This window comes from Lynx canadensis, chromosome E1 (assembly GCF_007474595.2).
Source record: "Lynx canadensis isolate LIC74 chromosome E1, mLynCan4.pri.v2, whole genome shotgun sequence".
NCBI lineage: Eukaryota > Metazoa > Chordata > Mammalia > Carnivora > Felidae > Lynx > Lynx canadensis.
Window position 1 is genome coordinate 42,083,456 of NC_044316.2, and position 23,405 is coordinate 42,106,860.

Below are 23,405 nucleotides of genomic sequence, written 5' to 3' on the forward strand. Positions count from 1 at the left end.
CTCACTGCTGTGGCCCTGGAACTGGTGGGACAAAACAAACACTGGTGTCTGGAGGAGTCAGAGAGTGGAAGGTGGGATAAATGGCCACTCACTGCCAGCTCTTGGACTTTGGGAAGCTCACATGGGTACCTCTTTCTTGGAGTCTCGGGTTCCCCACCTGTGAAATGAAAACACTCTCTCCTTCCTGACTGAGTTCCTAAGGAATATCACATAGTAGGTCCTCATTCCTGGGAGCCCCTACACCCTGAAAGAGGTTTCCAAGATGTCTCCAGAGTGATGGACCAATCGGCTCAGCCTTGCCGAGTATCTGGGTCTGGAGTGGCAGGTGGTTGTTGGGGGTAGTCACCCCGTTCCCAGCATTGATGTCAGCACCTCCCAGGAAATTGCCTTCTCACCTCTCCTGGGCCTAAAATAGAGCTGGGGGGGGGGGTGCAGTCACGAGCCAGAAACAGCTCCCCCATCCCAGGCAGAGGCCCTGGGTCCCTAGGGAAGCAGAGGACCCAGGAAGGGATTCCTTGCCTCCACTCCACTCTGCAGTTACCTGTGGCCTCCCAGTGTAGGTTTGAGGATGCTCTGGTCTTGAGCACAAGGTCATGGTGGGACCTCACCAGCAGTGCCCGAGCCCTACCACACCCCCATCCATCTCAGGTCTCAGGCTCTTGAGATCCCTAGCTGAAATCAGAGATCCCAGCCCCCCAGTATGGGTGGGGGTCCATCTTACCCAGCAGCCCAAGAGCACTAGGGGGCTCAGTGGGAGAAAAGGTTGGAAGGTCAGGTAGGTTTGCAGACAGGGTAACCTTGTCTGGCCAAAGAGTGGAAGACAGAGGGTGGGTGTTTCCAGAGGTGTCTTCTCCTCCAAGATTTGGGCTGGCAAGGGAGGGGCAGGAATGAGGTATGCTAACAGCATGTAAATGACCTGGCTATTTTATATATTTAGGGGATAGAATTGGGGTATCCTGTGTGAGGGATTCAGGAGCCCAGAGTTAGTAGACCAGCCCTTGCTGGTGGCTCTGGTGACTGCAATCCCCAAAGCCCTCCTGGAGGCAGGAGCATCTTTGGCCTGGAAAAGGAGTCAGCAGGATGGAAAGGGGTCTGGACCCAGGGTGTGGGACGACTCTGCAGTGACCTGCTCTCCTGTAGGTGGGTGAGAGATCCCTTCGGTCCCGTCGCTGGTCCTCTAAACTTCCCAGCTCTAACAGCCTTCGACCCGGGACCTCGTGTCTGGGTCCAGGGAAACCCCTTCCTGGGTACCACGCCGGAGGGGCGAACCTGAGCCGGAAAGACACGCCCCCGACCCCCGACCGTGCGGTCCCCCAGACTGGCCGCCTCGGGGTCAGAGCCCGGCGTCCCTGTTTCCCGCCTTCCCCCCTACAAACCCAGAGGTCCTCGGAGCGAGGGATGGCCAAGGCAGGGGCCGCGAGACCGCGACGGGCGCGCCCCGCCGTGCACCTGCCGAGGGCCCCGAGGAGCCGCGGGAGGGCCGGTCTCCGGGCGGCGCCTCTTTTGTCCTCCCGTCGCGGCGGCCCCGGCCCTGGCCGGCTGGGGTGAGGGGGGGGCGGGGGCGGGGGAGCCCGGGGGGCGGGGGCGGGCCCTGGGCTCACGTGCTCGCCGCTCGGCTCTTAACCCGGCCCGCCGCCCAGCCGGGATGGCCGCGGCCGGAGCGAGCTGAGCCGGGCGCCCGCCCCGCAGCCGCCGCCGCCGCCGCCGCCGCCAGCCTCGCCCCCCGCCCGGCCGGCGCCCCCGCCCGCGGCTCCCGCAGCCGCGCCTCCCGCCCGCGCCTCCTCCCGCCCTCGCCGCGCCGCTCGCAGCCGCAGCCCCCGGAGCCGGAGGATTATGAGCGAGCCATGAGGCGGCTGCGGCGCTGGGCGTTCGCGGCGCTGCTGCTGCTGCTGCCGCTGCTCCCCCCGCCCGGTGAGTGCCCCCGGCCCCGGCCCCCGCGCCCTCCCTGCCCCCGCCCCGGGTTTGCGGCGCTTTCTGCTGCAGCCACATTTTCCTGCAGTGCTCGGGGTGACAGCCTGTCCGATCGCGGGGGGGGGGGGAGCGGGGGGGACGGGAGGGGGGGACGGAGGGCGCGTGCACCCACCTGTCCCCATCTGGCCCGCCCCACCGCGGCCAGCCCCCTGCCGCCGGCCAACGGACTCTGCAGGTCTCTGCGGGTGAGGGGGGGCAGTCGTGACAGGCGGGCGGGAGGAAAGCTCCTGGCCCCCTCCCCATCAGGCTCTTCCTCTGCAGGGGACCAGATCCGCCCAGCTCCAAGGGGCACATCAGAGTGGGGGATGAAGTGTGCTCACCCCAGTCCCAAGTCTCCTGCCCCTCAGTGGGCATCCGCCTGCAGCTATGGCCTTGTCTCCTCAGGTCTTGGGACCCGGGGTCCTGTCGGAGCTCTGCACTGGCGGGTCTCACCCCAGTTGGGGAGTCCGGAAGCCCCTGAAGTCACAGAGCCCAGTCGTCTGGTGGGGGAGAGCTCCGGAGGAGAGGTCCGAAAGCAGCAGTTGGACACCAGGGTCCGCCAGGAGCCACCAGGGGGCCCGGTGAGTGGCCCTGGGTGTGAGGCCAGGGGTCTGGAGCAGGCCTGGAACCCAAGGAAGGCCACCAGGCAGCCAGGGTTTGGGCGCCTCCCCAAGAAGCCGGCTCCCGCAGCTTCTCCTTCTGTATAATGGGTGCTGGAGCCCACTAGTGGGGAGCACCCAGCTGCCTCACTCCAGGCCCCCTCCAATCATCATGGGGATCCCCTGTCCTCCGTGGACGCTGGAATGCCCAGGGTACAGTCCAGCCTTGGGTCAGGGTTCCACCAGCCCCCACTCCTCTCCTGCCAAAGCAAGTGGTTCTACACCAAATTGGGCTTGGGCAAGGCAGTAGGGGGCAGGGAGAAGCAGCTAAGAGCTCCATCAAGGATTAGGGCTCCTGTTTCTCATCACAGCCACCCTCAGTGGGCTTTCTTGGAACAGCTCAGTGCTTGATCCTGCCTCAGTTTCCCCTCTGTGCACTGATAGGCTTGTCATTCTCCTTCCTGTCCTCGCCCGAGGGTGGGGCCTTGGGAAAAGGCTTGGAGGTCCCAAGCTCACCCACAAATGCCAGCTCCACCCGCCCTCTGTCCCTTTCAGCTGCCAGGCCCCTCCTGCCTCCCAGAGGAAAGTTAGGAATGAAGGAGATTAATTGCAATTAATAATTAATTAATATCATGTGAATAATAATTACCCAGATGGAATATTCATTCAGCACGGCTTGGCTCTCCAGGAGCTGGAAGCGGAAAGTTAGCCAGGCCAACTGGGGGCGGCGGAGGGCAGGATGGCAAAGGCCTGGCGGAATTAGGAGGTGTAGAGGAGAGATTCGGAGGAGGGGTACAACCGCGGTCTGGGAAGTTTGGCAGCTGGGAGTGGTGGGAGGTAGATTGGGCTGGGCAGAGGGAGGAAGGAGGGAAACGGAGGCTAGCATTACAGACATCTGTCAGACTGGCATCTGGCCCTGCCTAATGTACTTGGTTAAAAGCCCTTAGGGGAGGTGGAGGGGTTTGTGGGGGGGGGGGTGGGGGGATACTCGGGAAATGGAATAGAGCAGGAAGGCAGCATGCATAATAGATGGACCATCACTCAAGGCAGTGAGGAAGAGGGTGGTTAATGGTCCTGAGCAGGCAGGCCTGGGTGGGGGTGGGGTGGAGTGGGGGTGGAGCAGGGGTGAAAGAGAAGGAGTTGGAGGCTGCCTTCAGTGTCTGCCCAGGCTCCCTGGGGGTGGGCCGCAGGGATGGTTCCAAGGCCAGGGATGGGGTATCCTGGCTGGGTTTTGTCCCTGGTCCAGCTTTCATCCTTGATGTCACCCCCATCTGAGAACTGTGCACCCAAGCCTGTGTTGGCTAGGAGTTGACTGCTCAGCCTGACTACTGGGTATGCAGGCGACAGGGGAGTCTCTTTGGGTGTCGTTCTGCTGGCTGAGTGGGTGGCATGTGTGCATTTGTGATATGTGTGTGAGTGACCAAGTCTGAATATGCCCAACAGGGTGTCTGAGGGGGTGAGGTTAGGAGTGGAGGGTTCTGTGGATCTATGGGGCGGTGGTCACCTCCAATGGGGGTCTCTCTAGCATTGAGCCTTCCCAGGGACCTCCCTGCAGCCTCCCCAGGGGACGTAGTCATAGCCCTGCCTTATCTGTACCTCAGTCTCCCCTGGGGTGGAATTCTCACAACTCTATAAGGCAGGTAACTTTTGCCTGCCCATTTTACAGATGAGCAAACTGAGGCTCAGAGAAGTTGAGTAACTTGCTCAAAGTCAATCAGACCTTTTTTTAAAAATTTTTTTTAATGTTTATTTTTGAGAGAGAGACAGAGCACGAGCGGGGGAGGGGCAGAGAGAGAGGGAGACATAGAATCCGAAGCGGGGTCCAGGCTCTGAGCCATCAGCACAGAGCCCGACGCGGGGCTTGAACTCACAAGCTGTGAGATCATGACCTGAGCCGAAGTCGGATGCCCAACAGACTGATCCACCCGGGTACCCCAGATCTTTTTTTTTTTATGTTTATTTATTTATTTATTTTGAAAGAGAGAGAGAGAGAGCAAGGTAGTGCAAGCGGAGAATGGGCAGAGAGAGATGGAGAGGGAAAGAATCCCAAGCAGGCTCCGTGTTCAGCCCAGAGCATGATGCAGGACTTGATCCCACGACCCTGGGGTCATGACCTGAGCTAAAATTAAGAGTTGGACACTTGGGGTGCCTGGGTGGCTCAGTCGGTTGGGCGTCCGACTTCAGCTCAGGTCATGATGTCACAGCTCGTGGGTTCGAGCCCCACGTCGGGCTCTGTGCTGACGGCCCAGAGCCTGGAGCCTGCTTCGGATTCTGTGTCTCCCTCTCTCTCTGCCCCTCCCCCGCTCATGCTCTGTCTCTCTCCTTCAAAAATAAACAAATATTTAAAAAGTTAAAAAAAAAAAGAGTTGGACACTTAACTGACTGAGCCACCCAGGCGCCCCTCAAAGTCAACCAGATCTTTAAGCAGTGGAGTAATTCTCTCCCAGACCCGGTACTTCCCACCACAAGGACTCTCAAGTTCGGCACAGGGGCAATCCCACGTGTCCAAAATATTTCCCCCTGACTGGAAGGACACTTTGCAGCCCTCTACCTCCCACCTGGCATTTCTCCCTGAAGCACTTCTGGCCTCGGCATGTACGGGGCTGATGATGGAGCCCGTGCAGCACTGAGCCCATGTCCCAGCAGGAAGTGCCACACCCTGGCACTGCTGGGCTGAGTCCGAAATTATTGCGTTGGTTTGGAAACTCAGGCTGAGCAAGGTGTTGAGCCAGCAGCAAGATCTCTATTTGCTGCAGGTCATGTGGCGAGTCTGGGGGCACACGCTGGCCATCGGGGTGAGGATGATGGGGCTTTGTGTGCTCACCTGCTCTGGCCTCGGGCCGGTCATATCACCTGTCTGAGGCCTAGCTTCCTGAGCCCTAAAACCAGGATGATTTATGATAACATCAATCTCAGCATCACTCACCTCCAGAAGGTGGCGATAGGAAAGGGTTTTGTGTGCTGAGGGCTCCTGGTTTTTGTGGGGGATTGTTGGGGAGAGAGAAGGTAGCCAGGAAGGACTTTAGAAGCTAGAGATATTACAATTGCTGGGCGCTTACTGGGGCAGACACTGTTATGCCTTTAGATATATTGATTTTATGTAATGCTCATCACAGCCCTAGGAGATGGGGCTGTCGCTATTCCCATTTACAGGTGGGGGGAGACAGGCACAGAGAGGTGAAATAACAAGCCCAAGTCACACAGCACTTAAGTAGCAGAGTCAAGATTGATACACTTGGGCCGGCCTGCCTCTCTCTCAGGGGTATAGTGAAGAGGGCCACAGGGGTCCCTTTGCCCTCTTTGCCACTGATCTCAACACCTCACTTCTGTCCAGTTTGGAAGAAAGCTGGGCCTGAGGCCCAGAGAGGTGGGGGAGCTTCTGGAAGTGCAGAAACCTGTGGTCACAGGGAGCCTGAAGCTGAAGGATGAGGCAAAAGAATAAGCAGGGCCACCGTGTACAGTTGGGCTGGTTGTTCACTGCACAAGGGTGCCCCAACAAGTAGACTGAATGAAATCTGTGGGCTCATGAGGCTACATGTGTTCCGAAGGGACTCTTCTTCTAAACCACACAGAGCTGCTGTGTGGGTCATGCCTGCCCCCTGGGGAAACCCAGACTCCTTCAGAACCAAGAAAAGGGCAGGATGTGGGGGAAGCAAACAGGATGGGGGTGGAGAAGTTCCAGCCTCCAGGCCTAGGAGATAGACTTATCAGAGCCAGCTGGAGGAGGGGGGATCCTAGTCACTGGGCTGAGCTCCTGTGAAAGCTGTCCAGACCAGCATTTACTGGAAATGCTACCCCGGAAGCCCTCTGCTGAGGGTGTGTGTTTCAGTGTTTGTGTTTTCTTGCTGGAGGGGGTCAATTCAGCAAGGCTCAGTCCCCTGCCCTTGCTAGATGGCAGTCATTGCAGGGAGCCACCGGGTCTGTGCCTGGAGCCCTAGTGCCCCACTGGGGTTATGGCCATGCGGCCAAGGTCACAGCTCTGTCCTGGGATTGGAGGCAGGAGACGGTTCTTGGGAGGGGGCTGGTGGCCGGAAGCTGCCTCTGGGACTTGAGCTGAGCCCAGCTTGCTCTGGAAGGGTGAGGGCTGCGAAGAGAGATCCATTCACGCAGCAGGTTAAGCTTGGGTCTGAAAGGCTTTGGGGAGGACAGCCTTGGTGGCTCCTGGCCCCACTGCTTTTGACTGAGTGACCGGGGTCAGCCACTGCTGCCTTCTGAATCCCACCCCCCTCATCCATAAGATGGGGCTGATAGTCGTCTCTCCTTTGCCAGGCTGCGTGGAGGATTCGAGGAGTTGATGTTTGTCAGATGTCCTGCCTGGGATTTGGCGAGAGCAGGTGTTTAACATCTGTAAGGCCTGCCCTCGCTCCCGCGTGTCAGGGGCAGGGTGCTGGGCAGCTGGCACCAGCTTGAAGGCTGGTGTCTGACACAGAAGCCAGGGCATTTGGGGGTTACCTGTCAGGCTCCAGGTGGTGCTGGTGGAGGGTGGGGACAATGTGGCAGGAGTCTTGAGTTCTCCCCGGCCAGACTGGCCTGTGGGCTTGGCCTTGCCTGATTACCCCTCCTGGCTGCCTACAGGGACCGAGTTGCCCAGAGTCTGTCCCCAGAGGGACTAATGACCCTCTAAGGAAGTGACTGTCATCAAAAATTTAGGTCAAATCCCATTATCAGAAAATTTTCAACCGTTCTCACGGTCTGGGATTCCCGCTGTCCTGTGGATCAATAGAGCCTCAGCACACTGCGGGGGGGGGGGTACTATTGTGGGGAGGGGATTTCTCCCTGCCTCTCTGGCTCCTTGCCATCTGCCACCACCCAGCCCATGTGGTTCATCTAGTCCTCAAAGCCCTGTTTAGCTGGAACATGTACACTCCATTCTTCAATTATTATTATTATTATTACTAATCCTTGTGATAATAACATATTAAAAAGGGCTTCCATCTGATCTCCATGACAAACTCATTTTACCAATGGAGAAACTGAGGCTCAGGCCTTCTGATGCCTTTCCATTCAACGTGACTGTTGAGCCCACTGGGCAGGGAAAAAGGTAGGCACAGCCTGTGCTTCTGGGGACTAAAAGTCACCATGCAAGAAGTTGAATCAGTGATCAGAGAAATAGACGTCCAGAACTGTGTGCTTAAAGGTCCAGGAGTAGTGGGGGCCACAGCCCTCTGTGGGTTGGGCAGTGCTGGCGTCGTAGACATAGTGAGGAGGAGAAAGTCATGGGAGGAGATGGAAGTTTGGGAGGAGATATTTGGGGTGACAGTTTGAGGGGCAGTGCTTGGACACTCGAATTTTCTGGAGCATCCGAGAATCCTCCAGATCCTCAGTCTCCCCCTTCCTGAGCCAGTGATTCTGTAGGTCTAGGGTGGGGGCCTGGCATCTGTATTTGTGATTCTGGGACTTCAGTGGGATTTTTGCCTCCTTCTTTCTGCACCCCACATCTAGGTGAGCCTGACACGGAGCATAAGACAATGCCTAGGGGGGTGAACGGGCTGGTGACAAGGGAGCTTTAGGGAGGGCACAGTCACTGAAACCAGGTGGCCCCAGCTGCCATGGCAGACATGAACTGCAGCCCCAGGGTGAGATCTGACCCCGCACCTCCCCAGCATGGCCCTGGGCCAGTCACCTCCAAGTGTCTCTCCCTGAGCCTTGGCCTGCCATTTGTAAAATGAGCACCAGACGACCCGGGCGAGTTGAGATCAAATGAGCCAGGGCACGTGAGAGCCGGAGGCAAGAGCAGGGCACGGGGTCGAGGCCCAGCTGGCCGGTCACCAGCAGCGCTGAGCTGGGCACAGAGGAGGGCGGGTAGGTGGGGGTGGGTGGAGGGGGACAGAAGGGGCTCCCGAGGGAGGGACTGAGGGATGATGGGCGAGGTCGGGGGCAGGTCAGGGGCAGGAGGCAGACCAAGCAAGGAGCAGTTTGGCTTTGATAGAACTCGGGCCTAAAGCTTGGCTGGGGGGGAGGGGGTGTTAGGACTCTGGTGCCAGCAGCAGCCCCTACCCCAGGTGACTGGAGCACAGAGGTCCTGGGGACCGAGGTGGGTTTGCCTGTTCTTTCTCTTCCTGCAGACAGGGAGTGTCCCCATGAACCCCCTGCCCAGCTATCTGGTTTCCCTCCTCTTCCTCTACCACCCTTGATGGCTCCCCCAACCCTTCCTGGGCCCAGCCCCCAGCCCCAAGAGCTGCTCTGGCTCTCATTGGCCCCCGTGCCCTGTGCCCTGCTGGGGCAGGGGCAGTCCAGCCCAGGTTGGGCCTTACCGGGTGGGGAAAGAAGAGGCTGCGGGAAATGGGACAAAAGGGACCTAGTGTCTGCTCTTCCAACAGTCTGGGCTTTCCCCAGAGTGGGGGTCAGCTTGGTCTGCACAGGGATGGGGGAGGCCAGATGGTTAGCTTGCTGACTTCCTGCGTGGGGGAGATCCTGCTAGCACCAGGGCCGACCCTGCCAGAATTCTCCAGGCCCAGGACGACCCCCACCACCCAAAGCCAACCTCACAGCTTGCATCTGGGCTCATCTTACCATTTTCGTTGGGGGAGATCTGAGGCTCAGAGAGGCTGCTGGATCATCCCTGAAGCTGCACAGCCTGAGAGAGTGGACTCAGGGCAAGGAGCCTGAACAGGCTGCACCTCTGGGTGGCCAACAGGGGCTTTCTGTCAGGGACAGAAAGAACAAGGAGGTACAGACTTAAGGAGAGGAAAGGGCAGAGGTAGTCTAGGCAGGGACAGGTGGGAAAGGCAGAGATAGACCAAGCCCAGGAGGGGAGAAGGAGGGCCGAGGGGGTGGGTGGGAAGGGTAGAGGCCCAGGGGCATGGAGGAAGCAGAGATGGGCTGGGCCAGGCCAGGGCAGGGAGAGGAAAACAGTGACTCCTTGTCCTTGACTTTCTATTTCAATTCTGATCGACACTCTAAAGGCTTGGGATGGAGCTTGGAGCTCCAGTCGGCCTGGAATGGGGCAAGTCAGTGTCCTTGGCGCTCAGAGGGCTGTCTACCTAGGCTCTGCGCCTTCACCCCCCCTCCCCCCATGACCTCTCATGGATGCTGGGCCATTTCTGTCTTACCTTATCTTATCTTTGGGGTGAGGAGGCCTTGGAAACTGTTTCTGTAGGCTTGAATCGCAGCTCCATGACTTCTTAGCTGCGTGACTTTGGGCATGTTAGTTAGCCTCTCTGTGCTTCGGTTTCCCCATCTGTCAGATGAGGATAACAGTGGCATCCATCCCACTGGCTTATTATGAAGATCAGATATGATAATACTTGCAAAGTATTTAGAACAGTGCCTGGCACATAATAAATGCTCAATAAAAATGAGGAATCTAAGTGATTGATGAGGAGGCCAGCTAGGACCAGGCAATGAGATTCTGTGACCTTGAGGCTCCCTTCTATCCTGCAGCCTGCTCCCCACAAAAGAAAGGCAGCAGAGAAAAGCCTCACATCTGCATGGCCCAGTGCCGGGACCCTCACCTGGGGATCTGGATTTCAGTCTTAAATGAATATGGGGGTGAAGAAGGCTCTCCGGTCCTTCTGGGGCCCTTGCTGTGCTTCCAGGTCTTTGTGAGACCTGATGCTTGGTGTGGGGACATGAGAGCCCACTCATGAGAGCCAACTCATCCCCTGAGTCCAGACTCTCGTGCCCCCTCTTCTCTTGAGGTCACTGTTCCTCCAGGCACACTAGCTTCAGGCCTGGAGTCCCCACTCCCCACAGGAGCTGGGCGCCCAGACCTGGAAGGGCAGCCATCTTGCTCAGGCCTGGTATGTTGCCATGACAACCTGGAGCCTCCCACTGCAAAGGCCCCTCTGAAAAATTTATCAGGAAAACTTCCGTGTTTAAAAATTAACCACGGGATTGAAATATTAAAGATGAGCTGCTTTGGGCAAGGCAGAGGGCAATGGACTTGGGGGTAGAGGAGCCAAGTTCTTCCCTCCTGACAGGATGGCATCTTCCCATCACCCCAGCTTCCAATTCTCACCCACGCCACCCTGTCTGCAGAGTCCGAGGCCTCCTCTGACTTGAGGCTCTAAATTGAGGCTGGGGTCAGGATACAGGAAGGGAGGGGCCTGCTTTACAGAGCCCAAGGATCACACTGCACCCCATCTCCGGCTTGCCCCTTTCCCATGCTACTTCTGGGGGCTTCCCTTTAGTCCACGTGAGGTGGGGGGGCTGCCAACGGGGGGAGGGTGGTGTGAAGCAGTGGGCGGGCTGAGCTGCCTTCCATCCCCGCTGCTTGGGTAGACTGGCCCCAGGAGGCACCTACACCAGATGGATGGGCTGGCCCCTGCCCCCCCCCCACCCCCGTGCTGCTCACAGTGCCCCGGGCCCAGAGGGTGGGTTGGGCTGTACCCAGGGGTGCGTTCTCCTGTCCCTGCTCCCAGGAAAGGCACAGGGTCTTGGAGGAAGATGAGCTTGTACAAAGCATCTCCCACCCAAATCAATGGTCCCATCAGCTGCTGGGCTGGGCCATCCCTTCCTCCCCAGTGCTACTCCCTATTCTGGGATTCCTCAGGTTGACTCCCCTCTGCCCTCTCCCCACCCCCAGCCTGTCCACCTGGCCCAGGTGAGTTTCGTCATCCCAGCCTTCAACTCAAACTTCACTCTGGACCTGGAGCTGAACCAGTGAGTGTGGCCGGGAGCCGGGGAGAAAGGGCAGCAGGCGGGTGGGCAAAAGCACAGCCTAGACGCGGCTGGGGGGAGGGGGTGATGGGGGCAGGGCCGGGTCCTGCGGCCTGAATCTGAGCTGGGGCAGGACCCAAGCCTGACCCAACCCCAGCGGTGACCCCCCTTCCTTCCTCCTGCCCCTTCTGTCTGTTCCAGTCACCTCCTCTCCTCACAGTATGTGGAGCGCCATTTTAGCCGGGAGGGGACAACCCAGCACAGCACCGTGAGTGCCTTGGGAAGGGGACAAGGGAGGTGGGACGAAGAGACGGGTGGTCCCTGGAGATGGGATCCGAGGTACACCTATACTCAGGTGGGCCCAGCCCCTTTGGGGTCCTCCATCTGTCCCCACCACGGAGGCTCCCAGAGTCTGAGTCACCATGGCGAATGGCGTGGAGCCCGAACTCCCTTCACCCAGCTCCCAAGGTCTGACTCCCAGCCAGCCTCTCTACCTGACATCGAGGCTTTCAGGGACCCTCCCTGCTCCATGCCCCCCAGACTCTTCTAGGAGGGGACAGTTGGGGAAATGCCCTTCTTGCTCAGCACCAAGGCCTTGGGAATTCCTGGCTGCCTGGGACACCAGGGTCCCAGCCCCAGAAGCCCAGGGGCCTGAGCAAAGATGAATGAGTGTCTATAAATAGCCTCCTTCCTCCCCACCCCCACCCCGCACCCCTCAACCAGCCAGTTCAGTAACTGGAGCACAATTCTGCAGGAGCAGGGAGGGGGTGCTGGCCCCTCTGACCCGAGAGCCCCAGCCAAGTGGACACAGGCTGTTCACGGTTCCTCAGCCACAGACCGTGTCCAGAGGGGGTCCACGGAGGCAGTGGTGTCCGAGAACGCACTGTGTGTGCAGTTGCGTGTGTGTGCGCTGGGGGGCGGGGTGGGGGTCCACAGCTTTCATCTGATCAAGCGAGCTCATCTGTGGTAAGTGCTCAGAACAGTGCCTGGCACACGAGCAGTAGCTCTTCTCGGAGGAATCTGTGAACCGTGCACCAGATGGTTGAGAGCCACTGATGTAGTCCAGCTTCCTCATCTTGTAGGTGAGGTGAAGGAGGCTAGGAACTGGGAAAGGAGAGGGCTAGGAACTTGTCCAGGCGAAACAGCCAATTAGGAGCACACCCGGAGGGGAAGCAGGACCCCCAGGAACCGCAGCCACCTGCGCACCGAGCAGCTTTGGTGGCCCTGACCTCTCCTGCCAGGGCAGGGGGCATGTCTGCTCACCTCCTGCTCCTCCAGGGGGCCGGAGACCACTGCTACTACCAGGGGAAGCTCCGCGGGAACCCCCACTCCTTTGCCGCCCTCTCCACCTGCCAGGGGCTGCAGTGAGTATGGGGAGGGGCTGGGCGGCGGGAAGAGCCTCCAGCGCCGGCCTGGGGATGCATGGTGGGGAGCTGCACCTCTCTCTCCGCAGTGGGGTCTTCTCGGACGGGAACTTCACCTACATCGTGGAGCCCCGCGAGATGGCCAGGCCTCAGGAACCCCCCCAGGTGAGCCCCTCACAGTCCTCTGACAGCCCTCCTATGCACATCCCGATGGCTTGTCCCAATGGCTGTCGCTGCCTCCTCCCTTGGTAACCTCAGCCTTCCTGCCCTCCTCAGTCACCCCAGCTCTGGTTCCATCCCCCTGTGCCCTCAGCTCCAATGTCCCCTCTGTCCCTCAAGTAACCTCCCTTTGGGCTCCAGTGTCCTTTGCCCCTATCTCTCAGGGCGACCCCAGGTCTTGACCCCGGAATCTGAGCATCTGGGAGATCAGATCCGACATGGGAGCTCTGGCCAGTTCTGGGTCACCCTGGGGTGGGGTGGGGGGAAGGGCTGGAGCTGTCCCTCCCCATCTGGACTCAGAGCAGACCTGGCCAGCCCCCCAAGAACTAATTCCCCCTCATTGCAGGGACCCCTTCCCCACCTCATTTACCGGACCCCTCTCCTCCCAGCCCCCCTCGGATGCAGGGAACCAGGTAAGGGAGGGAAAGCGGGGCTGGGGAGGGGGCCGGCTGTGCCCCCCTCACCTGACCCCTCCCCCCAGGCTGCCTATTTGCTGCCCCTGCTCATTCTGCTCCTGTGAACCGGCCGAGGCTGAGAAGGAAAAGGCAGGTACGGGGGCCCGCACAGACCTCGGGCTGCAGAGACCTCAGGCTGCGGTCCAGAGCAGGACACCCCATCCAGGACTGGGGCAAAGGAAGGCTCAGACTGATGTGGCTGGGGGCCAGGGAACCATGCCCGGGAGGAAGCCCCCCACCCCATCTCCTAACACCCGTGTCTACACCTGTCCACACGATGGACAAACTGAGACTGCCTGTCCTCATACCAAGGCTGGGGAGAGAAGGGATCCCCACCAGTGGGGTACTGGCATTGTCCCTGACTGGAGTTCAGCACCCTCGAGCCTGTCCATGGCTTGGCCCTGACGCTGGGCATGGAGGGGACTGATTCCAAGTGCCCACCCACCCCCCAGGTCCGCCGGGGCCACCCTACTGTGCACAGTGAGACCAAGTACGTGGAGCTGATCGTGGTCAACGACCACCAGCTGGTAAGATCCCCAGCCTGGGGGCAACTCTGGGAGGGGGGCACGAAGCAGCCTGGGCCTCCGCCCACTCTCTTTCCTCCCAGTTTGAGCAGATGCGCCAGTCGGTGGTCCTCACCAGCAACTTTGCCAAGTCCGTTGTGAACCTGGCAGATGTGGTGAGCCGCCTCTCTTCCCTTCCCACTCCTCTGTCGCCCCTGCCCCAATGCCCCACCACACACAGGCTTCGGGTGAGCTTGGGGGGTGGGTGCCCTGTCAGCCTCGGATAGGGAGAGACAGACTGAGGCCCTCCCCCAGCCCTGTCCCCCCCCACACACACTCTCCTGCCCTCCAGCCCCACCCTCATCTTCTCCCCTCTGAGCCCAGATGTACAAGGAGCAGCTCAATACCCGCATCGTGCTGGTTGCCATGGAAACGTGGGCCGACGGGGACAAGATCCAGGTGCAGGATGACCTCTTGGAGACCTTAGCTCGGCTCATGGTCTATCGGCGGGAGGGCCTGCCTGAGCCCAGTGATGCCACCCATCTCTTCTCGTGAGTCCCACAGCCCCCACATCCTGTCAGCCTCTCATGGTTGCTGCAGTGCACAGGGTTGCTGAACACCTGCTCTGCGTCAGGTGCCCTTGCAGGGCCCGGGCACTGGGCTCACCTTGCACCAGCCCCCAGCCACTTGTCACAGGCTGGACAATGTCCCTTACATCTTAGGCTGATGCCCGTCTTCCCTGCCCCCAGTGATCTTCCTCTGCCTATCATCTCCCTTTTGTCCCCTCTTCTCTTTTCAAACTGTCCCAGCATTCCTTCCTCAAGACCCAATGCCCGAAAGAAGAAAAAAATCTGATAAAACTCCTTATGATTAGAGATGATCTTATAGGAGCCTCTCATTTGACTTATGGACAAACAGAGAGAGGAAGGGGCTTGCCTGAGGTCACACAGGCTGACAGGAAAGGCAGTGCTCACCTCCCCAAAGAAGGGCTCTAGTGTAGGAGGCTCCCCAGCCTCCCCTTCACAGCCTAGGGAAGGCACCATAGGCAAGGCAGGGGGTTCTCCTGACAATCCTCTCCTTTCCAGGGGCAGAACTTTCCAGAGCACCAGTAGTGGGGCCGCCTACGTGGGGGGCATCTGCTCGCTATCCAGGGGTGGGGGTGTGAATGAGGTAAGCAGTGTGGGGTATGGCTGGGGGTGGGGGTTGAAGACAGAGGGGCTGTGAAGGGCATGAGCCCTGTGCCTTTGGACGGATGTAGACATCTTTGTGTTCCATCTTCTCACCTCAAGTATGACAACATGGGGGCCATGGCAGTGACCCTGGCCCAAACGCTGGGACAGAACCTGGGCATGATGTGGAATAAACACCGGAGCTCAGCAGGTATCAATGAAGACCCATGTGGCCCCACAACCAGCCTAGACCCACTCCCAGCAGCTCTAGAAGTGAAGAGAGTGTACATGGGAGGGGGGCAGTCCTCCACCCTCCCTTATATCCACTTGGCTCACTCCTCAGGGGACTGCAAATGCCCGGACAACTGGCTGGGCTGCATCATGGAGGACACTGGGTGAGTTCTTAGGGACAAACTAGGGGAGGGTCTTGGGCGAGGGAGAATCTGGACCCAGTGGGTGGTAGTCTGGACCCAGTGGCCTCGGGAGGCCCAACTATTGGGACCACTTAGGATTTCAATAAGCTCAGTTTTCAGTTTTCTGAGGACCCTGCACCAGGAGACCCACATTCCCTAGCTGGACACAAAAACTGCTAGGCTGTAGTGCGCGCTGTCGCCACTGGGTGCCGCCAAAGCCTCATTTGGAGGCACCTTTCCGCCTTAGCGCTCCAACCTCCCAACTACTGAGTCCTGAGGTTTGGAGGTGGGTGGGAGACAGGAGCAACGTCCCCTGCCCACTTCTGCTTGGTGGCAGGAGGATTATTATGCAGTCTCCGGACACACAGATCCTCAGGCTCCTCGAGATGGTGACCTACTACCCCTATGCACCCCATCCCCAATCTTGAGAAGGGGCGAGAGAGTGGGCCTGGACTCAGCGGCTCCGTCCCTTACCCCTGCCCAGATTCTACCTGCCCCGCAAGTTCTCGCGCTGCAGCATCGACGAATACAACCAGTTTCTGCAGGAAGGAGGCGGGAGCTGTCTCTTCAACAAGCCTCTCAAGGTACTAGCCCCTGGGGGTGTAGGGGGGGGGGCACGTGGGAACGAGGTTTGGACAGGGTCCCGGCCAGACTCCCGACACCCCTCCCCCGTCCAGCTCCTGGACCCGCCTGAGTGTGGAAACGGCTTCGTGGAGGCGGGAGAGGAGTGCGACTGTGGCTCGGTGCAGGTGAGAGACTAGTGAGGGCTCCAGGTGGGTGACAGGGGCGCGCGCCAGAGAACGTCTGGGTGGGGAGGTTCAGGACTTGTCCACCTCCCTGCCCTTGTCCCCGCGTCCCTCAGGAGTGCAGCCGTGCGGGCGGGAATTGCTGCAAGAAATGCACCCTGACTCACGACGCCATGTGCAGCGACGGGCTCTGCTGTCGCCGCTGCAAGGTAAGGGGCAACTACCATCAGGGCGGGACGGAAGCACACCTAGGAGAGGAGGGGGGCCGCGGACTTCCCGATAAGGGGCGGTGCTTAGGGAGGAGGAGCCGCCGGAGGCGGAGTAAATGTGGGGCGGGACTTGACGCAAAGAAAGCGCCAATGGAGCGGGAGAGGGGCGGGGCGTGCGCCTCCCAAAGGGCCTGTTAAAGGCAGGGCTACGAGGAACGGGCGAGGCACCTATCCGGAGGTGGTGGGAGGGGCGGAACCGTGAGCGGGCCTGGGGGCGGTGCTGAGTGGGCCGGGAGGGGCCGAGGGGCGGGCGAGGAGTTGCCGAGATGAGTGAGGGGCCTCGAGAAAGGCGGGCGGGGAGTCGGCGGTTCTGGACTGAGCCACGATCCCTTTCCCAGTACGAGCCGCGGGGTGTGTCCTGTCGAGAGGCGGTGAACGAGTGCGACATCGCGGAGACCTGCACCGGGGACTCGAGCCAGGTCCGTCCGGCCCAGCCGCCCTGAGGGACCCTGGGCGAGGCAACCCCTATCCCTATCGCTTTGGCTCCGCGGAGCTACGTGTCTCTGAGGCTCTTCCCTCCGCTGCTGGTGTCGCCACCGCTGGTCAGCCTCAGTTTCCTCGACTGAGAAACCGGTTCTTCATGCCTCCTGGTTTTGTTTCTTCAGTCATTATATCACTATAGTCTGGCTGGGGTTCCCAGGGCCTGGCACGGTGCCTGGTGTGTACTCGGGATCAAAGTGTGTAATAATATTAGTTAACATCTCTTAAGTCCTTATTACGTGCCACGTACTTAGTTCCATTTAGTTCTCCCAGCTCTGTGAAGTAGGTACAGGATACAGGGAGAGGCTATGGGATTTGCCAGTCTGCGTCGTCGTAGCCTGAGTTCTGAGCCAGACCTCTTGTCCTTGACATGAAAGAGCACTGAACTATGAGCCCCACGAGGGGCGCATTTGGCACCCCTTCATCCCTCGGCTCTCAGTCCAGCACCTCTCTCCACAGTGTCCCCCTAACCTGCACAAGCTGGATGGTTACTACTGTGATCACGAACAGGTATGATGGGGTGGGGGCTCCTCCTCCTCAGGGCCTCCGGCTCAGTACAGTCTCTTGTCTTGTATCCATTCTGACCACTCCGTGTCTCAGTCCCTTGTCTCCTGTTTTTCCTTAGGGCCGCTGCTATGGAGGTCGCTGCAAAACCCGGGACCGGCAGTGCCAAGCCCTTTGGGGCCACGGTGAGTCTTTGGCTGGGAGTGGGAGAGGGTCTCTGGAGGACCCAGAATCAAGAGGCTGAGGAGGGGCAAGTTCTCGCTAAAAATACCCTCTTACGAGTGCGTGGCTCTCCAGGATCTCAGGAACCCAGCTGGACTGGGGATCAGGCCAGAGTGTTGGAGATGCAAGCCTGAGGTACCCGGGCGGGTGCTGGGGTGAGTGGGTGACGCTTGGCATCATCTCCTTACAGGGGCTGCTGATCGCTTCTGCTATGAGAAGCTGAACGTGGAGGGGACAGAGCGTGGGAACTGTGGACGCAAGGGGTCAGGCTGGGTCCAGTGCAATAAACAGTGAGTTGCCAAGGCTCCTGGTTGGCCTCCCCAGCTCTGGAGCTGGGGAGGGTTTTTGTCAGAGTTGGGACAGAAGGTTCTAGGATGAGCCTATGAGTCCCAACAGAGAATATGTGAAAAATTAGGCGGTGGGGAGAAGGCAGATTCAAGTTCAGAAGTAATAGTAGTAGTAGTTGGGTTGAAGGTCAGACTTGGGGCTCACTGTCTCCATGCTGCCCCAACAGGGACGTGCTCTGTGGCTTCCTCCTCTGTGTGAACATCTCTGGAACTCCTCGACTGGGAGATCTAGGGGGGGACATCAACAGTGTCACCTTCTACCACCAGGGCAAGGAGCTGGACTGCAGGTTTGGGCTGGGACCCGGTCTGGGGTGGGGCAGACTGCAGCCGCGATGGGGGTGGGGGACAAGGGCTGAGGCTGGCCATGCCGGCTCCCCCAGGGGTGGCCACGTCCAGCTGGCTGACGGCTCCGACCTGAGTTACGTGGAGGATGGCACAGCCTGTGGGCCCAACATGCTGTGCCTGGATCATCGCTGCCTGCCTGCCTCTGCCTTCAACTTCAGCACTTGCCCCGGCAGCGGGGAACGCCGGATCTGCTCCCACCACGGAGTGCGTGCCTGGAGGCTGGGGATGGTGGGAGGAGCTCACGACGGGCGGGACAGAGCCCCTCTCACGTCTGTTGGCCCCACCCCACCTCCAGGTCTGCAGCAACGAAGGGAAGTGCATCTGTCAGCCCGACTGGACAGGAAAAGACTGCAGCATTCACAACCCCCTGCCCACGTCTCCACCCACAGGGGAGACGGAGAGATATAAGGGTGAGACTGCAGCTGGCCGGGATGGGGCTCTGTCTCTCCCCTTCTCCACGCCTGTCCCTGCCAACCGAGCCCTGCCCTCCTCCCCAGGTCCCAGCGGTACCAACATCATCATCGGCTCCATCGCGGGGGCTGTCCTGGTTGCAGCCATCGTCCTGGGCGGCACGGGCTGGGGATTTAAGTAAGAGACACACATGCGGCCCCCACACCACTAGGTGTTCATTGTGTGTGGAGAGTGGGTATTGGAACCCCAGAGTGTTGGAGCTGAGGGGGCCTTTCTGAGAAGTTAGCTAATAAGCCAGAGTCTGAGCCAGCCACAGGGTCTTGTTTTGCTCACATTTAAAAAAACCAAGAGGTTTACATTAGCAATCCTGATTTCTAGCTTCTCTTGCAAAAGAAGACTGGCCCTCAGTATGTCTCAGCACGGCCATGGAGTGGAGCTGAGCAGGGGCTGCCTAAAACAGGGCTGTGTCCTCTGTCCCTAGGCCCCTAGTCCCCACCTAGCCTACAGTGTTGTGTGAGCATCTGAGTCTGGGGCCCTGGAGCTGGTCTCACCCCTTCAAGGTGCAGAGGAGGGACCTGAGGCCCAGGGTCATGTGGTACGTTAGTTGCAGAATCAGGACTCAAACCCAGGTATCTCTCTCTAGGCCTATCTTTAGTGACCAGGTCCTAGGGACCCTGGCTAATCTCTGGGGCAAGGGGTCTCATGGGAGCCAGAAAGGCCCTCTCTGAGAGAAGGGCAAGGTCACAGATGGCTCCTTTTCTTTCCCTCTCTGCCTGTCCTCTCCTTGGCTCCTGAAGAAACATCCGCCGGGGAAGGTACGACCCGACCCAGCAGGGGGCAGTGTGACGCCGGCCACGTCATCCCTCCCGCTGTGCCTGTCTCCTCCATCTCATTCGTCACCTCACATTCTGTCGATGGGGGAGCCAGGGGCTGATTCCCCACCCCTGCTGTCACTGCTGTCACTACAGGGGTGGGAGAGCCCCGCTCCGGAAAGAAAGCCCTCAGCCTGCCCTTGCCCCTTCCTCCTGCCCACCTGCCCTCCCAGGCCTTGGTCCATTTACTCCTGCCCTTCCAATGGCCACTTCACCCCTGCCCAGGTGGGCCCTGGAGCTGTGTCCCCTGTAGTCCCCATCCCCGGGGAGAGGAGCTACCTCTGCGTCCCATCTGTTTTGTCTTCCATGTCACCGCTGTCTGAACTTCCCACCAGATCCCCTCCCTGGCCAGCCTGTGACTTGCCGCCTCTAGGGCCCAGCACTGACCTCCTAGGGCCTGGCTCAGGGGCTCTCCCTCTGGGCCCTGCCTCACATCCTCCCCTGATGCCCCCTCTCCGTTCCAGGTCCGGAGGGGCCTAAGTGCCACCCCCTCCCTCCAAGCCTGGCGCCCACCGTCTCCGCCCTGAACCACGAGGCTGCCCCCGCCCAGCCACGGAGGGAGGCACCATGCAAATGTCTTCCGGGCCCAAGCCCTTCAACTCCTGGTCCCATGGGGGTTTGGGTGGGGGGGTGTGTGGCCTCGCCCTTCACATCACCAGGGTAGACCAGGCCTGGGGCCTTTCCCTCATGGTCCCTCACCCCACCTCATGCGGCTTTGGCCTTGTACACCAACTCTCCCTGTGTGAATGTAGCTTCCATCATCACGGACTGCCGCAGCTCAAGGTGGGAGGGGGGGGGCTAGAGGGATGCCCTCCCCACAGTGGGCATGGCCTGGGAAGGCCCTTCCTCAAAACCAGGCAGCTGGGACCAGGGTTTTAGCTCTCTGGGACTTAGGGGGAGGGGGCTGACATCTACACTTTTTTTTTAACTGAATCTTAACTGATGAATGTAACTTTGGGGGTGCTGGGGCGAGGGAAGTTGGGATATTTTGACATTTCCAGGAGGGACCAGAGGAACTGAGGCCTGGCCCTTCCCTGGGGCCCTTTCCCTGGATGATCACACCTGGAATCCTCTCATTGAACATAGCTGTCCCCAAGCCATGCAGGGGTAGGGCGTCCTTGCTTGCCCCTCGGCCCAGCCCTGCGGAGCTTGGAGAGCAGAATGAGCGCTGATTCAAACCAAAGCTGCCTGTTCTGTGCCCAAGGCCTAAGTCATGGGTGCGACGACCACATGTCCCAGATTGTCTACAATTTCAAAGTGACCATCCTGCTGTCCCTGCCAGGACGCATGTATTTGGGGGTCTAGAAAATACAGTCCCTGAACTAAAAAGGCACCTTCCCCCTTTCAAGAAGGGTGATTCCGGGGCTGACTCAGGGTTTAGGTGCCCCCCCCACCCCCCCTTGTGGCCTAGAGGTCCCAGGCTGGGCCATCTTCCCAGGGAGGATTCTCCCAAGCAGGAAAAGCCAGGGGTGGCCCTGTGACTGGAGGGTGAGGGCTTTTGCCTTCAATGTACAAGAGGAGGTAAGAAAAGGCAGGTCTCCTATATGATCCTCAGCTTCTAGAAAAGTCCTCAAGGCCCTGTCAAACTCATTCTGCTCCTTACCCCCATTCCAGGGCTGAGTAGTAAGTTTACAGTTGTTCTCCCCATTACGTCCTCCGATTCCCACTGCAGCCGAGCCTGAGAGGCCGAGGCTGGACGGGATTCCTCAGCCCTCCCATGAACTCAGTCCTGCCCATGCATGGCCTTCCCTCAAGACCCATGGGACAGTGAAGCCTTGGCTCGACTGCTAAAAACCAGCTGGCAAGGGCAAGATGGGGATCAAGCTACCTTATGGGATGAAAGCCACAAATGAGCAGAGCCCCTCTCCCCAGGAATACTCCACCCAGACACAGCAGGGGTTTCTGAACACCCCAGGGCCTTTGAGCTGTTATAGTCCCTCTGTTTCTGGGGCATCTGTGAGGAGGAAATGGCTCCCTGTTTATCTGCACCACCCCTCAGGGCAAACTGGGGACTGAGACCCATTGACACCCTTATGGGTGGCCGGATGTGGCTACGGTGGGGTCCTCATACTGCGGTCCAGCTGGCACTGCCCAAGAGAAGGGGGGGGCGGGGCACCCTCTGGCCAGTCCTGCTCCACCAGCCCCACAAGCAGGAGGGGAAGGGCTGGGGTTTGCACCGCTGCTGCCGTACCGGTACCGGAAGACACTCTGGTGGTACGCGTGTGCACGCAGCCGGCGATGCATCTGGCACAAGCATTTGGATCCACATCTCTGCACAAGTGTGAATACCTCTACACACGCAGACATGCCTGTGTGTGCACACACACGGGAGTGGGCGTGGGGATGTGGAGGACTCAAGACCTCCTGCGACCAGTCCACCTGGCTCCCAGCCGTCTGCATCCTCCCGCCCCACCCGGGCCGGGCCCACCCCGGCAGCACCCAGGGAGGAGCGGAGGCTGCCCTGGCCTGGGCCTGGAACTGGCTCCATACAGCATCCTGTAAATATGTCATCTGGGGCTCGGGGTGGGGAGGCAGGGACAGGAACATCAATTAAAGATCATGTCCTGGGGCTTCCACGGAGCTCACACCAACCTGTGTCTCTTTTTCTGTAAATGACCTCACTGTGACTCGGGACCCTTCCCTGGCCCCAGAGGGAACATGATGACTGGGCCACTGAGGGGAGGAAGTGAGCACCCAGGACCAGGCGCCGGGAGACCCGGGCGAGGGGTGTAGTTTTCCATTCCCGGCCAGGAAATAGGCGCAGACTGGGTGGAGGGCCAGCCCTTCCGCTTCCTCGGCTCTCCCAGCAAAGATAACTGCCTTCCTCTGGCTTCGGCAAAGCAGAAGCGGAGGTGAATAGGAAGCCTCTTACCCAAAGGCAGGAGACCCAGCTTCCCTTTTATGGTTAAGGTCAGAGAAGCCTCTCTTGCCTCCAAAGAGGTTCCAGAAAGGTGGATAAAACCGCTAATCTGGTCGTGGGGCACCTGCTCTTCAGCCTGCAGAGTTTGCTGTCTCTCACCCCTGCCACTCCCCCACCATGCCAGAGAGGGACTGAGCAAGGCCAAGGCTTCGAGCCCCTCCCACCCCACAGGAACCTATCTTCCCATCTTCCCCTTTAGAGGCTTTGGGCCTGGAGGTGTCTGGCTCTGGAGGTCCTGCTTATTCAGGGGAAAGATAAGATGCGAGGCGGGGGCAGGGAATGAAGGCAACGTAAGATGCCAAGATACTGTAGAGGTCATGGGAGCAGGAAATAGCAGCAGCGGTCGTGAGCTTGGAGACAATGAGCAGCCCCAGAAGCCTAGCCCCCCACTGCCGAAAGGGCAGGTGTCCCAGGACCACGGCAGCTCACAAGCAGAGAGAGTAGGATTCAGGGCAGCACCAGCCCCGGTTCCTGGTCCCCACCCTGTGGTGACATCTGAGTCCCCCCAGGATTTCGGGAACACTCTACCCCCCATCTCTTCACCCTAGCTGACCAGGCAGCCCAGCTGGAATCCCTCTCAAACCCACCAGTCACTGCCTGCCTCTAGACTTGTCCTGTCTGCTCTGGGTGGGAAACCTTCTTTTTAACTTTTCTTCATTCCTGCTGCTGCCTCTCCACTCTCCTTCCTCATGTCCACTCCCTTCTTGTTTCTCGGTCTGTCCTGACCTTCAGACTCTGAGGCGTCACACGGCTGACCCTTCAGGTAGTGAAAGATGCGGCTTCTGGAAGAGGGCACGAGTGAGGCTTGTTACTGGTGACTCGTGAAGGTCAGCGCTCACTCTCGACATCTGCTTCTCAGCCTCAGGCCGAAGCCCGGAGCTTGAGAAGTCACCTGTGTGAGTGCCCAGAGGTGCGCGAGGATGGCTGGCCATGGGAACTCTAGGGAGGGAGCCCCAGCCCTCTGCTGCCCTCTGCTGCCTGCATACCTCCTATCTGCCGTGGTGGAAGGCTCCATG

At 59.5% G+C, this 23,405-nt stretch overlaps 1 protein-coding gene across 1 annotated transcript; it reads left to right on the top strand.

The window, feature by feature from the left end:
• The first annotated feature begins 13,132 nt into the window (after window positions 1-13,132).
• ADAM11 (ADAM metallopeptidase domain 11) lies at window positions 13,133-19,519 on the top strand. Its single transcript, XM_030296540.1, has 20 exons — window positions 13,133-13,146; window positions 13,215-13,278; window positions 13,641-13,715; window positions 13,796-13,867; window positions 14,076-14,242; window positions 14,777-14,861; window positions 14,981-15,071; window positions 15,204-15,255; window positions 15,758-15,857; window positions 15,951-16,022; window positions 16,136-16,228; window positions 16,627-16,707; window positions 17,228-17,278; window positions 17,394-17,457; window positions 17,685-17,784; window positions 18,009-18,128; window positions 18,222-18,390; window positions 18,482-18,596; window positions 18,684-18,774; window positions 19,395-19,519. The coding sequence occupies exons 1-20, from the start codon at window positions 13,133-13,135 to the stop codon at window positions 19,441-19,443; spliced, it is 1,725 nt and encodes a 574-aa protein (XP_030152400.1). The 3' UTR covers window positions 19,444-19,519.
• The last annotated feature ends 3,886 nt before the right edge of the window (window positions 19,520-23,405 follow it).

Excerpts from the sequence above, each read along its gene's own strand:
- ADAM11 (XM_030296540.1), top strand. Across the intron at positions 16,229-16,626 it reads TCTGCTGTCGCCGCTGCAAG|TACGAGCCGCGGGGTGTGTC; the intron begins GTAAGGGGCAAC and ends TCCCTTTCCCAG. Across the intron at positions 16,708-17,227 it reads GCACCGGGGACTCGAGCCAG|TGTCCCCCTAACCTGCACAA; the intron begins GTCCGTCCGGCC and ends CTCTCTCCACAG.